Here is a 13641-nt window from a genome sequence, read left to right as displayed (position 1 = left end):
AGGCTGGCTGAGGCTGTGGCCAGGCTGATGTAGTGTGGGGTGTCCCTGCCCATGGCAGGGGGGTTGGAACTAGATGCTCCTTGTGGTCCCTTCCAACCCTGACTGATACTATGATATCTTCATTATCATTAGTTGCACAGATGCTTGTGTCAATGCAGTGGAAGAGTGATTGCAAAAGGCGGGGCTCAGGAAGATCAGACCTGCTTCTTGGCAGTGTGTTGACATGGTTTTACATTGATTGTGGAACTGTGGAGCCAAGTTGGAGTTTGACATTGCAGCAAGATGAATTTGACATCTGTGGAGTATGCCAGGCAGCAGATTTGACTTGACACTGCCTCTGTTAAGATCTACTAAATAATTACAGAAATTGCAGCTATTTCCTTTGGTTTTACTCTTTTTTAGCCAGGGTTCATATCAGTCTCTGTTTCCAAGTTTTGCTGCAGAGCACTTTAAATTCCAGACTTTTTAATGCAAATTTATGCACATGGCAAAACCTTTCACATAAAGAGAGCTGGGAAAACTTTTTCACATTCATTGTGGAGCAGACATGTGCAAATTCTGTTTTGAATCGCTGTCTCTGGAGGTGTTGAAGAGGGGATTGGATGTGGCACTTGGTGCCATGGTCTAGCCATGAGGTCTGTGGTGACAGGATGGACTCGATGATCTTTGAGGTCTCTTCCAACCTTGGTGATACTTAGAATAGAATAGAATAGAACAGAATAGACCAGACCATTTTGGAAGAGACCCTCGAGATCATCGAGTCCAACCTATCATCCAACACCATCTAATCAACTAACCCATGGCACCAAGCACCCCATCAAGTCTCCTCCTGAACACCTCCAGGGATGGTGACTCCACCACCTCCCTGGGCAGCATATTCCAATGGGCAATCACTCTCTCTGTGTAGAGCTTCCTCCTAACCTCCAGCCTAAACCTCCCTTGGCACAGCCTGAGACTGTGTCCTCTTGTTCTGGTGCTGGTTGCTTGGGAGAAGAGACCAACCTCTGCCTGTCTCCAACCTCCCTTCAGGGAGTTGTAGAGAGCAATAAGGTCACCCCTGAGTCTCCACTTCGGCCCTCCAGCCAGTTCCTAACCCACCGCAGTGTGCTCCCATCCAGGCCAGGGGCTGACAGCTTGGCCAGGAGTTTGCTGTGGGGGATGGTGTCAAAGGCCTTGCTGAAGTCCAGGTAGACTACATGCACAGGCCTCCCCACATCCACCAGGCAGTCACCTGATCATAGGAGATCAGGTTGGTCAGGTAAAACAGGCAAATGTGGTCATAGGTGCTGGCTGATGAGCAAGTCCTACTCTTCTGGGCCCATTTGCCACGTGGCTCGCTGGGGCAGCAAACGTGACACTCTTACCTCTGCCTTAGGGTCATGTTGCCGCATCACTCTCCCTCTCCCCTCTCCCAAGGAATCATTCTTCTTACCACATATTAGGCACACAGTAAGTATGAAGTGCCTGTAGGAGTGCTAAAGTTGGGAATGGAAGAAAGGGCACGAAGGGTGTTGCTTATGGTCATGGTTTGTAATGCTCTGTTCTGGTGCTCTGTTTGTGATGAGCAATTCCGTGCTCCTGAATCATAGAATCACAGAATCAATAAGGTTGGGAAAGACCTCAGAGGTCATCAAGTCCAACCTGTCACCCAGCACCTCAGGACTAACTAACCCATGGCACCAAGTGCCACATCCTATCCTTTTTTGAACACCTCCAGGGATGGGGACTCCACCACCTCCCTGGGCAGCACATTCCAGTGGTGAACGACTCTTTCAGGGAAGAACTTTCTCCTCACCTCCAGCCTATACTTCCCCTGGCACAGCTTGAGACTGTGTCCTCTTGTTCTGGTGCTGGCTGCCTGGGAGAAGAGACCAACCCCCACCTGGCTACAGCCTCCCTTCAGGGAGTTGGAGAGAGCAAGAAGGTCTCCCCTGAGCCTTCTCTTCTCCAGGCTAAGCAACCCCAGCTCCCTCAGCCTCTCCTCACAGGGCTGTGCTCAAGGCCTCTCCCCAGCCTTGTTGCTCTTCTCTGGACACCTTCAAGTGTCTCAGTGTCCTTCTTAAACTGAGGGGCCCAGAACTGGACACAGGACTGAAGGTGCTGAAGCAGTGTTCTGTCTTATGGAGACCTTAAGTCCTAGAGTAGGGGAGGCTGCTCCAGTTAGACTTTGAAGCACTTAGTGGAATTCTTCACATGTTATTTCTCTTAGTGCTGCTGCTGCTGCATTTCTGTTCTTTTAGTTAAAAGTTTATCAATTGATTATTTAACTTTTGGGGGTTTATTCTGAAACTTTGTACCATAATTGAGAGACAATTCTGACACAAAAAGACTCTGCAGCCTCCTTGTAAAACATATGTCCAATGTGACATATAAGAAATTACTTAAGGAAGGGGAAGAGGAGTTGGGGAAGTGTAGCTAGAGGTGGGAAGGGATGGTGATTTGTGAGGTTACAAAGATAGATGGAAAGTGGCAGAGTCTGTTTCAGGAGTGACTTTCATCAGGATCAGGAATATTGGGAAAGTCCAAAGCAGTCTTTGATGTGCTCAAGAAATGAAGAGGGATGAAATTACCAATTTTAGGTTAAAGCACCTCAAGTGCTAGGGATCACAATATCACAGTGTAACTAAGGTTGGAAGAGACCTCGAGGATCATCAAGTCCAACCTGTCACCACAGACCTCATGACTAGACCATGGCACCAAGTGCCACATCCAGTCCCCTCTTGAACACCTCCAGGGATGGGGATTCCACCACCTCCCTGGGCAGCACATTCCAATGACAAATGACTCTCTCAGTGAAGAACTTTCTCCTTGCCTCGAGGCTAAACCTCCCCTGGCACAGCTTGAGACTGTGAAATGATTGCTTGCAGAAGAGCTGCTAGTTTCTGTAGTGTGGAGTTTTTGTTTGTGTGTGTTTTGGTGTTGTACTTGGGGTTGTTTGTTTGTTTGTTTGTGGTGGAGGATGATTTGTTTTGTTATGTTTTAGTATCATAGTATCATTCAGGGTTGGAAGGGACCACAAGGATCATCTAGTTCCAACCCCCCTGCCATGGGCAGGGACACCCCACACTACATCAGCCTGGCCACAGCCTCAGCCAGCCTGGCCTTAAACACCTCCAGGGACAGGGCCCCAACCACCTCCCTGGACAACCCATTCCAGGGCTTCACCACTCTCATGGGGAAGAACTTCCTCCTCACCTCCAGCCTCAATCTCCCCACCTCCAGCTTCATTCCATTCCCCCTAGTCCTATCACTCCCTGAGATCCTGAGCAGTCCCTCCCCAGCCTTCCTGGAGCCCCCTTCAGATCCTGGAAGGCCACAATGAGGTCACCTGGGAGCCTTCTCTTCTCCAGACTGAACAGCCCCAACTCCTTCAGTCTGTCCTCACAGGAGAGGTGCTCCAGCCCTCTGCTCATCCTCCTGGCCCTTCTCTGGACACCTTGCAGCACCTCCACATCCCTCTTGCAATAGGGGCTCCAGAACTGGAGGCAGGACTCCAGGTGGGGTCTCCCCAGAGCTGAGCAGAGGGGGAGAATCACCTCCCTTGCCCTGCTGGCCACACTTCTCCTGCTGCAGCCCAGGATCTGATTGGCTTTCTGGGCTGCAAGTGCACACTGAGAGCTCCTAGTGAGCTTCTCCTCCCCCAGCACCCCCAAGTCTCTCTCCTCAGGGCTGCTTTCCAGCCAGTCCCTGCCCAGCCTACATTTGTGCCTGGGATTGCCTCCACCCAGCTGCAGGACCCTGCCCTTGGTCTTGTTGAACCTCCTGAGGTTGGCTTGTGCCCACCTCTCCAGCCTGTCCAGGTCCCTCTGGATGGATCCCTTCCCTCCAGCTGTCTGCTGCACCACACAGCTTGGTGTCATCAGCAAACTTGCTGAGGGTGCACTCAATGCCACTGTCCATGTCCCCCACAAAGATGTTGAACAAGCCTGGTCCCAGGACTGATCCCTGAGGGACTCTGCTTGTCCCTGGCCTCCCCTGGGACATGGAGCCATTGACAGCCACTCTCTGGGTGCAGCCATCAGGCCAGTTCCTTATCCATCTAGTGGTCACCCATCACACCCATGTGTCACCAGCCTGGAGACCAGGATGTGGTGTGGGACAGTGTGGAAGGCTTTGCTCAGCTCCAGGCAAACGACATCAGCTGCTCTCCCCTCAGCTATTGATGTTGTCAGCTGTGCAGGTGAAGGCCACCAGGTTGGTCAGGCAGGATTTGCCCTTGGTGAAGCCATGCTGACTGTTCCCAATCACCTCTTCACTATTCTTCTGAGCCAGCAGTGCCTCCAGGAGGATCTGCTCCATGATCTTTCTGGGCACAGAGGTGAGACTGCCTGGCCTGGAGTTCCTTGGTTGCTCCTTCTTACCCTTTTTGCAAATGGGGGTGATGTTTCCCCTTTCCCAGTCTGTGGGGACTGCCCCAGACTGCCATGACCTTTGGAATGTAATAGGGAGGGGTTTAGCAACCTCCTCTGGCAGTTCTCTCAGTACCCCTTGGGTGTAACCCGTCGGGTCCCATGATGTCCATTGACCACTTAGAAGCACTGAAGCAGTGCAACACTGATGTCCATTGACCACTTAGAAGCACTGAAGCAGTGCAACACTGATGTCCATTGACCACTTAGAAACACTGAAGCAGTGCAACACTGATGTCCATTGACCACTTAGAAGCACTGAAGCAGTGCAACACTGATGCCCATTGACCACTTAGAAACACTGAAGCAGTGCAACACTGATGTCCATTGACCACTTAGAAACACTGAAGCAGTGCAACACTGATGTCCATTGACCACTTAGAAACACTGAAGCTGTGCAACACTGATGTCCATTGACCACTTAGAAGCACTGAAGCAGTGCAACACTGATGCCCATTGACCACTTAGAAACACTGAAGCAGTGCAACACTGATGTCCATTGACCACTTAGAAGCACTGAAGCAGTGCAACACTGATGCCCATTGACCACTTAGAAACACTGAAGCAGTGCAACTCTGATGCCCATTGACAACTTACTTAGAAGCACTGAAGCAGTGCAACACTGATGCCCATTGACCACTTAGAAGCACTGAAGCAGTGCAACACTGATGCCCATTGACCACTTAGAAGCACTGAAGCAGTGCAACACTGATGCCCATTGACCAGTTAGAAGCACTGAAGCAGTGCAACACTGATGCCCATTGACCACTTAGAAGCACTGAAGCAGTGCAACACTGATGCCCATTGACCACTTAGAAACACTGAAGCAGTGCAACACTGATGGCCATTGACCACTTAGAAGCACTGAAGCAGTGCAACACTGATGCCCATTGACCACTTAGAAGCACTGAAGCAGTGCAACACTGATGCCCATTGACCACTTAGAAGCACTGAAGCAGTGCAACACTGATGTCCATTGACCACTTGGAAACACTGAAGCAGTGCAACACTGATGTCCATTGACCACTTAGAAGCACTGAAGCAGTGCAACACTGATGCCCATTGACCACTTAGAAGCACTGAAGCAGTGCAACACTGATGCCCATTGACCACTTAGAAGCACTGAAGCAGTGCAACACTGATGCCCACTGACCACTTAGAAGCACTGAAGCAGTGCAACACTGATGCCCATTGACCACTTAGAAGCACTGAAGCAGTGGAACACTCATATCCATTGACCACTTGGAAACACTGAAGCAGTGCAACACTGATGTCCATTGACCACTTAGAAGCACTGAAGCAGTGCAACACTGATGTCCATTGACCACTTAGAAGCACTGAAGCAGTGCAACACTGATGCCCATTGACCACTTACTTAGAAGCACTGAAGCAGTGCAACACTGATGCCCATTGACCACTTACTTAGAAGCACTGAAGCAGTGCAACACTGATGCCCATTGACCACTTACTTAGAAGCACTGAAGCAGTGCAACACTGATGTCCATTGACCACTTACTTAGAAGCACTGAAGCAGTGCAACACTGATGTCCATTGACCACTTACTTAGAAGCACTGAAGCAGTGCAACACTGATGTCCATTGACCACTTAGAAGCACTGAAGCAGTGCAACACTGATGCCCATTGACCACTTACTTAGAAGCACTGAAGCAGTGCAACACTGATGCCCATTGACCACTTACTTAGAAGCACTGAAGCAGTGCAACACTGATGTCCATTGACCACTTACTTAGAAGCACTGAAGCAGTGCAACACTGATGTCCATTGACCACTTACTTAGAAGCACTGAAGCAGTGCAACACTGATGCCCATTGACCACTTAGAAGCACTGAAGCAGTGCAACACTGATGTCCATTGACCACTTAGAAGCACTGAAGCAGTGCAACACTGATGTCCATTGACCACTTAGAAGCACTGAAGCAGTGCAACGCTGATGTCCATTGACCACTTAGAAGCACTGAAGCAGTGCAACACTGATGCCCATTGACCACTTAGAAACACTGAAGCAGTGCAACACTGATGTCCATTGACCACTTAGAAACACTGAAGCAGTGCAACAGTGATGCCCACTGACCACTTAGAAGCACTGAAGCAGTGCAACACTGATGCCCATTGACCACTTAGAAGCACTGAAGCAGTGCAACACTGATGCCCATTGACCACTTAGGAGCACTGAAGCAGTGCAACACTGATGTCCACAGGAGGGTTGTAAACGGGCATGAGCTACGGAGCGGGCAGCGCTGGTCAGAGGTTTTTACTGCCACGCAGCTCACGTTGTTGTCTTCCCATGTTGTTTCTCCCATGCAGGTAAAGCTGTGTTCCTGGCACGAGACAAGCACCACTTGGCAGACCTGAGCCACTTGATCCGTCACGACGCCCCTTACCTGTTCCAAAAATACGTGAAAGAGTCCCATGGGAAGGACGTGCGCGTCATCGTGGTGGGAGGCCGTGTGGTGGGCACCATGCTGCGCTGCTCCACGGATGGCAGGATGCAGAGTAACTGCTCACTGGGTAGGAGCCATAGCTTGGGTCAGAAATTACCATTCCCCCTGAAACAATCTCAAACCCAGCTGCAGTAAGCTGCCAGTTTTGTTCTGCCTTACTCGTGCTTACAGGGGAAACGTGAGAGTGAGCGAGGCTTAAGTGGAATGTGTGTTGAGCAAAGAGAAGGAGGGAGAGTCTCTGCTCGAGGTATCAGGTGGATAGGATGGGTAAAAAGCTCTAGCAACACAGACAGCAACAGATGGTAGTAGTGGCAGCACCATCCTGATATGATGTTATCATTTATTTCATCTTGTTAGGAGGAGCAGAAAATGAAGGAAGTATGGATCAGAGAATCACAGAATGGTCCAGGCCAGCAGGGACCTCCAAAGGTCCAACCTCCCCACAGTCAGCAGGGTCATCAGAATAGAATAGAATAAGCATTTAGAATGGAATAAACCAGGTTGGAAGAGACCTTCAAGATCATTGCATCCAACCTGTCATCCAACACCACCCAACCAACTAACCCATGGCACCAAGCACCCCGTCAAATCTCCTCCTGAACACCTCCAGTGATGGTGACTCCACCACCTCCCTGGGCAGCCCATTCCCAACTAGACCAGGCTGCCCAGGGGCTTGTCAAGCCTCACCTTGAGTATATCCAGGGAAAGGGCCCCAACCACCTCCCTGGGCAACCTGTTCCAGTGTTCCACCACCTCACAGTAAAGAATTTGTTCCTCATATCCAATCTAAATTTGCCCTTCTCTAGTTTGAAGCCATTGCCCCTTGTCCTGTCACCACAGGCCCCTGTAAACAGTCTCTCCCCATCCTTCCTGTAAGCCCCCTTCAGGTACTGGCAGGCTGCTATCAGGTCTCCTCAGAGCCTCCTCTTCTCCAGGCTGAACAGCCCCAGCTCCCTCAGCCTGTCCTCATAGCAGAGTTGCTCCAGCCCCCTGAGCATTTTCGTGGCCTTCCTCTGGACCCTCTCCATCAGGTCCATGTCCTTTCCTGTATTGAGGGCTCCAGAGCTGCACACAGTACTGCAGGTGAGGTCTCACCAGAGCAAAGTAGTAGAATCACCTCTGTGGATCTGCTGACAATGCTTGTTTTGATGCAGCCCCGGATGTGATTTGCCTTCTGGGCTGCAAGCTCACCCTGCCTGCTCATGGTCATGACAACGAGACCGAGGCAGGCAGAGCAGCCAGCTGGCAAGAGGGCAGAGTCTTAAGGGAGGAAACTTGATGGCAATAAGCATTTGGATTGCATTGTGCAGCTGCTCTGCTGCCTTAAGTCTCAGGCTCCTTCCTGCAGCATTTTCTGCCACAGGCTGTCTGGCAGGAGGGGGAAGGTTGCTGTATTGATTATTTGCATACTGAGACATAGCACTGGACCTAGAACCAAGAGGGTTTCTGAGGGTAGAAGAAGGAATGAGGATTGAGGTTGCCTTCCTGAATCTGAGTAGGGAGGGGACAGAATGTTTTTATGTGTAGCAGGGTTTTGTTTAGCCAGAATTCTCAAAGTGCCAGGGGGATTTGAGTTACTGCATGGTGCTGAGGAAATAGAGCCTGGGAGATGTTTCCATGAAATGTTTTAATTTGTTATTGATGTGAGCTTTTCAGCTGGACTGGTATGATAGCTGAAGTCTGAAGTTTGATGATGAACTGTGAACTGGACCAGCAGAGGGTCCCTAATTCTTGCTTTAGAGAGGGTAACCTTTGATAGCAAGCTGAGAGGGATGTGAGCACATGTGTTAATCCCTGTACCCCTCAGTTTTATGTGACAGAGCTGTAGTCTTGTCACAGAATAGTAGGGGTTGAAAGGGACCTCAAGAGATCATCTAGTCCAACCTCAGCCCTGCTACAGCGGGATTACCTAGAGTAAATCATGCAGGAACATGTCCAGGGAGATTTGCAATGCCTACAGAGAAGGAGACTCAACCTCTCTGGGCAGCCTGGTAGAGTGCTCCAGCACCCTCACCAGCAGAAAGATGTTCCTTATGTTCAGGTGGAACCTTCTGTGTTATATTTTATGCCTGTTGCCCTATGTCCTGCCACTGGACACCTGAAAAGAGCCCAGCCCCTTGCTCTTGACCTCCACTGCTTAGATATGGATAAGATTGGTAAGATGCCCTCTCAGTGTGCTCTTTTCCAGGCTGAAGAGTCCCAGGTCTCTCAGTCTCTTCTCATCACAGAGACACTTCAGACTCCTAATGATCTTTGTGGCCCTCCATTAGACTCTATCCAGTAGTTCCCTGTCTCTCTTGAACTGGGGAGCCCAGAACTGGGCACAGTACTGCAGATTGTGTAGGAGCACTTGGTTTGATCAAGCTGAATTATTTTGTGAGATAATTTACAAATATATATTGGAAGGCCTTAGAAGGAAGGAGGGTGGTTTGCTGGGTCACCTATTTAATATTGCAGGATCATTGAAATATGTGATATCTGCCATGACTAAAGCAGTCAGCATTTAACAGTGCTTTAAATAAGTCATAATCTTGACCTGCCTCTAGCAGGTCACAAGTGCTTCTAAAATCCTGCTGTGGCTTTAGAATCATAGAATCAATGAGGTTGGAAAAGATCTCAGTGATCAGCCCAACTTGTCACCCAACACCTCATGACTAACTAAACCATGGCTTCAAGTACCACGTCCATGTTTAAGAAGGACATTGAGACACTTGAAGGTGTCCAGAGAAGGGCAACAAGGCTGGGGAGAGGCCTTGAGCACAGCCCTGTGAGGAGAGGCTGAGGGAGCTGGGGTTGCTTAGCCTGGAGAAGAGGAGGCTCAGGGGAGACCTCATTGCTGTCTGTAACTACCTGAAGGGAGGTTGTAGCCAGGCAGAGGTTGGTCTCTTCTCCCAGTCAACCAGCACCAGAACAAGAGGACACAGTCTCAAGCTGTGCCAGGGGAGGTTTGGGGTGGAGGTGAGGAAGAAATTCTTCCCAGCAAGAGAGATTGGCCATTGGAATGTGCTGCCCAGGGAGGTGGTGGAGTCACCATCCCTGGAGGTGTTCAAAAAAGGATCGGACAGTATCACAGTATCACTAAGGTTGGAAGACACCTCAAAGATCATCGAATCCAAGCTGTCACCACAGACCTCATGACTAAACCATGGCACCAAGTGCCACATCCAATCCTCTCTTGAACACCTCCAGGGATGGGGACTCCACCACCTCCCTGGGCAGCACATCCCAAGGGCCAATTCCTCTTTCTTGGAAGAACTTTCTCCCCACCTGCAGCCTAAACTTCCCCTGGCACAGCTTGAGACTGTGTCCTCTTGTTCTGGTGCTGGGTGCCTGCGAGAAGAGACCAACCCCCACCTGGCTACAACCTCCCTTCAGGGAGTTGTAGGCAGCAATAAGGTCTCCCCTATGCCTCTTCTCCAGACTAAGCAACCCCAGCTCCCTCTGCCTCTCGTCACAGGGCTGTGCTCCAGACCCCTCCCCAGCCTCATTGCCCTTCTCTGGACACCTTCAAGTGTCTCAGTGTCCTTCTTAGAATGGGGTCCCAAGTGCATTGGTGTTCACTGTGGAAAGGAGGTTGCTTTCTGAGTCATCAGCATGATGCTTGCAGGCTTCCTTTGGAGCTCCCCAGCCAAGAAGCCGCAGGCAGTCGCGTGTCACCTGTCACTCGACCGCAGACAGCAGGTTGGGTTTTCCCCTTCTCGCAGGCGGCGTGGGGATGATGTGCTCCCTGAGCGAACAAGGCAAGCAGCTGGCAGTGCAGGTGTCCAACATCTTGGGGATGGACGTGTGTGGCATCGACCTGCTGATGAAGGACGACGGCTCCTTCTACGTCTGCGAGGCCAACGCAAATGTAGGTTTCATTGCCTTTGACAAGGCTTGCAATCTAGATGTAGCTGGGATCATAGCGGACTATGCCGCTTCCCTCCTGGCCCCCGGGCGCTTGACGCGGCGCATGTCCTTGCTCTCTGTGGTGTCCACGGCAAGCGAAACTAGCGAGCCAGAGCTGGGCCCCCCAGCTAGTGCCGCTGTCGACAATATGAGTGCTAGCTCCAGCTCTGTCGACAGCGACCCTGAGACCACCGAGAGAGAGTTGCTCACCAAGCTCCCGGGGGCTCTATTCAACATGAACCAGCTGTTAGCCAATGAGATCAAGCTCCTTGTGGAGTGATGCCACCTGTAAATAGATGACCACCAGAACTCTCTCTTGTAAATTTTGGTTTTATTTTTCCTTCATTTTTTTTAAACCAACTTGCAATGCTGTTTATCAGAGAAGCTCAGAGGGGTGAGGGAAAGAGGAAGAGGGGGTCAATCCAGGGAGCAAAAGGCACGCTTGCTGTGATTGCTGCCCCTGCTGCTTTGCGGTGTCCGTTCTTCAGCACCAGATGCCTAACGAAGACGCTCAGTTCACAACCTAAGTGGGAGTTTTATTTGGGTACTGCTTTGGTCCCCAGGCATACTGCAGTTTTGTGTGTGTTCACAGGCAAGCATTGAAGCATGGTTCACATCAGAAGGTTTTCAGAAAGCTGTCTGGCAGCTCTCTGGAAACTTCTGTGTATTACTGGACCTGTTGAGTCCATTCTACCTCTGTAAGGCTTAATCCTATCAATTGCTGAGTGCCTCAATTTCTCCACGTGAGCTGAAGGTGTTAAATACCCGATACCTGAACACCTGCTGTTCCTGCTCCTGTAGCTGGGAGCTGGAAGTTCATCATCCTTTCAAAGTCATCACCCTTTGACCTTGCAGGACATGGCCTTTCAAACGATGTCAATTGACTAACGTGAGCTTTCTGTGCAGATCTGTCATTTGTGCCAACTGGCTCCTAATTGGCATCTTGGTGTCAATATTTCTTCCTAAAGCTTCTGGAGGAGACTTCCTAGTGCTTGTGTGTTTCCCCATTTCAATTCCTGACCTTGGATTGGAATGTGCAAGCAAATTGGTCATGTTCCATTTGTGGCAGAACTGTGGCACATCACGAGTCCCACTCTCTTTTGTTTCTGTGTGTGTGTGCATGACTAGGGGAGATAAACAGCACTGTAACGTTGGGTGTATGAAATAATGTTTAATGCAATGTGAAAGCAAATACACTAGTTTAAAGAATACGTACATCAGCCTTGTATTTGTTAGTGTTTTAGTCTTTCTGAGAGAGATCTGCAATGTTACTGTTCCTTTTTCTTTTAATACATGCTAGTCCAACATTCCCTTCTCTATGCCTGCATCTTTAACAGTGGCCAAAGTGGAGAGCACTGAGTTAAAGCCTGTCTGTCGGTGGGGTAGGGATTGGTTTTGGTTCTTCCTTTTCATTTTAATTTATGATTTCTTTTTTTTTTTAATTGGTGGTGGTCATGGGGTTGTTTGGTTTTTTTTTGCTGGTTTGGGGTTGGTTTTTTTTTGGGGGGGGGTGGGCTTTGGTCCCTTTTTTGTTCCCCCATCTTTTATGGGGGGGGAGGGGGGAAAACCACGGTACGGTGTGGAGGAGGGAAAAGTTGGTTAAAAAGTGACCAGACATCAAGAAGTACTTTAGAATAAAGCTGCAGCTCTTACAGTGCTCACCAGGCTTACTTTTCTCCACCCCCCACCCCCCCCCCCCAACTGAAATAAAAGTTGATGTTGGCAGAAATCCAAAGAGTGCAACTGGGGAGAAATATTCAATTCTTAGCTTTGGGAAACAGGCAGCAGATTTCAAAAAGGAAAACAAAAATTCAAACCAAACAACCACACAAAAAAAAAAAAGAACAGAAAAGAGAAAAGAGAGCTGAGCCAGAAGGAAAAGATGAGATTAAACTAAAACCACTGAGGTCCACAAACCATTAGCAAATTGACCCTGGACCTTTAGCTATGTGTGGCGTGAGCGCACACACTTGGGTGCGTTGGTGTGTGTGCTCATTTGCTTTGCTTTCTTTCTTTTTGGGTTCTTTTTGGGCTGTTCAGCTTAGGGTTTGCTTCATTCCAGGCTGCCCAATTTTCCTTAGTCCTTCTGGCTGTGCACTTTCTCATCAGCCTTGAGCTGCTGTGGAAAAGAGACAGCCAGAACAAACACCCAGTCGATTTTTCGGTCCCTGTCTTCATTCTCCTTCTCCTTCTTAGTCCTCCCTTTTCATTCCTTTTTCTTTCTCTGGGTTCATAAAGCCTTGGAACTATAGATATATATAAATATATATATAAAAAGATAAGCCTTTGGGTTTTTTTAAAGGAAAAAAAGAGGAAAACTTGGGAAAGTGAAACGTTTACAATGGAGAAATCATCTTGTGAAAATAGGCTGTGTTTGGAGGGGGGGGAGGGTTGTGTGTGTGCAATGCTGCTGTTTTCTGGATACTTTAATGGAGCATGTCCCATGTACCCTCTGAGGCTCTGCACTGCCCACCTCTGTGGCCCTTCCTCACCTCTCTGCTGCTCTGCTGTTTTACCTGCACTCGGACCTTAAACACAACTTAATGGACACTATGCAGAGAGTCTTCACGAGGCAATAAACAGAACAGTATTGACCTGCTTGACGGAGGTTTGGTCATGCTTCTTTGTACAGTTTGGGGCTTTTTTATTTTCTTTTCCAAGGAATGTAATAAAAAAAAAATGGCTTTTTTTTTTGTAGAATTAAATGCTATTATTAAAATCAAGTGAAAGGTTGGCTGGTGGTGTTGAGCAGGAGACTGGGCCGCCTGGCCCAGCAGCAAAAGGATCCTCAGCGGTCAAGGTACTTCCCAGTCTTCCTTCCTGAGCTTTCAAGCAGCCAGGTGACACCTGAAGAGTATGAAAGTCCTTAACTTCTATGAAGA

The 13641-nt window shown here is 49.3% G+C and overlaps 1 protein-coding gene across 1 annotated transcript in view; it reads left to right on the top strand.

The window, feature by feature from the left end:
• The window catches only part of RIMKLB (ribosomal modification protein rimK like family member B), a 39892-nt gene extending 26451 nt beyond the window's left edge, over nt 1–13441 (top strand). The window contains exons 5-6 of the mRNA XM_068166067.1: nt 6735–6938; nt 10576–13441. Coding sequence (XP_068022168.1) covers nt 6735–6938; nt 10576–11039 — 668 coding nt within the window. The 3' untranslated portion in view covers nt 11040–13441. The remainder of the gene's footprint in view (nt 1–6734; nt 6939–10575) is intronic.
• Nucleotides 13442–13641: the final 200 nt, after the last annotated feature.

The sequence above is a fragment of the Melanerpes formicivorus genome, unplaced genomic scaffold (genome assembly GCF_026170545.1).
Source record: "Melanerpes formicivorus ecotype bairdi unplaced genomic scaffold, bMelFor1.0.p_v2 SCAF_96, whole genome shotgun sequence".
In the NCBI taxonomy this organism is placed as follows: domain Eukaryota; kingdom Metazoa; phylum Chordata; class Aves; order Piciformes; family Picidae; genus Melanerpes; species Melanerpes formicivorus.
The sequence above is the reverse complement of the archived record's forward strand: the minus strand, read 5'-3'. Positions and strand labels throughout refer to the sequence as shown.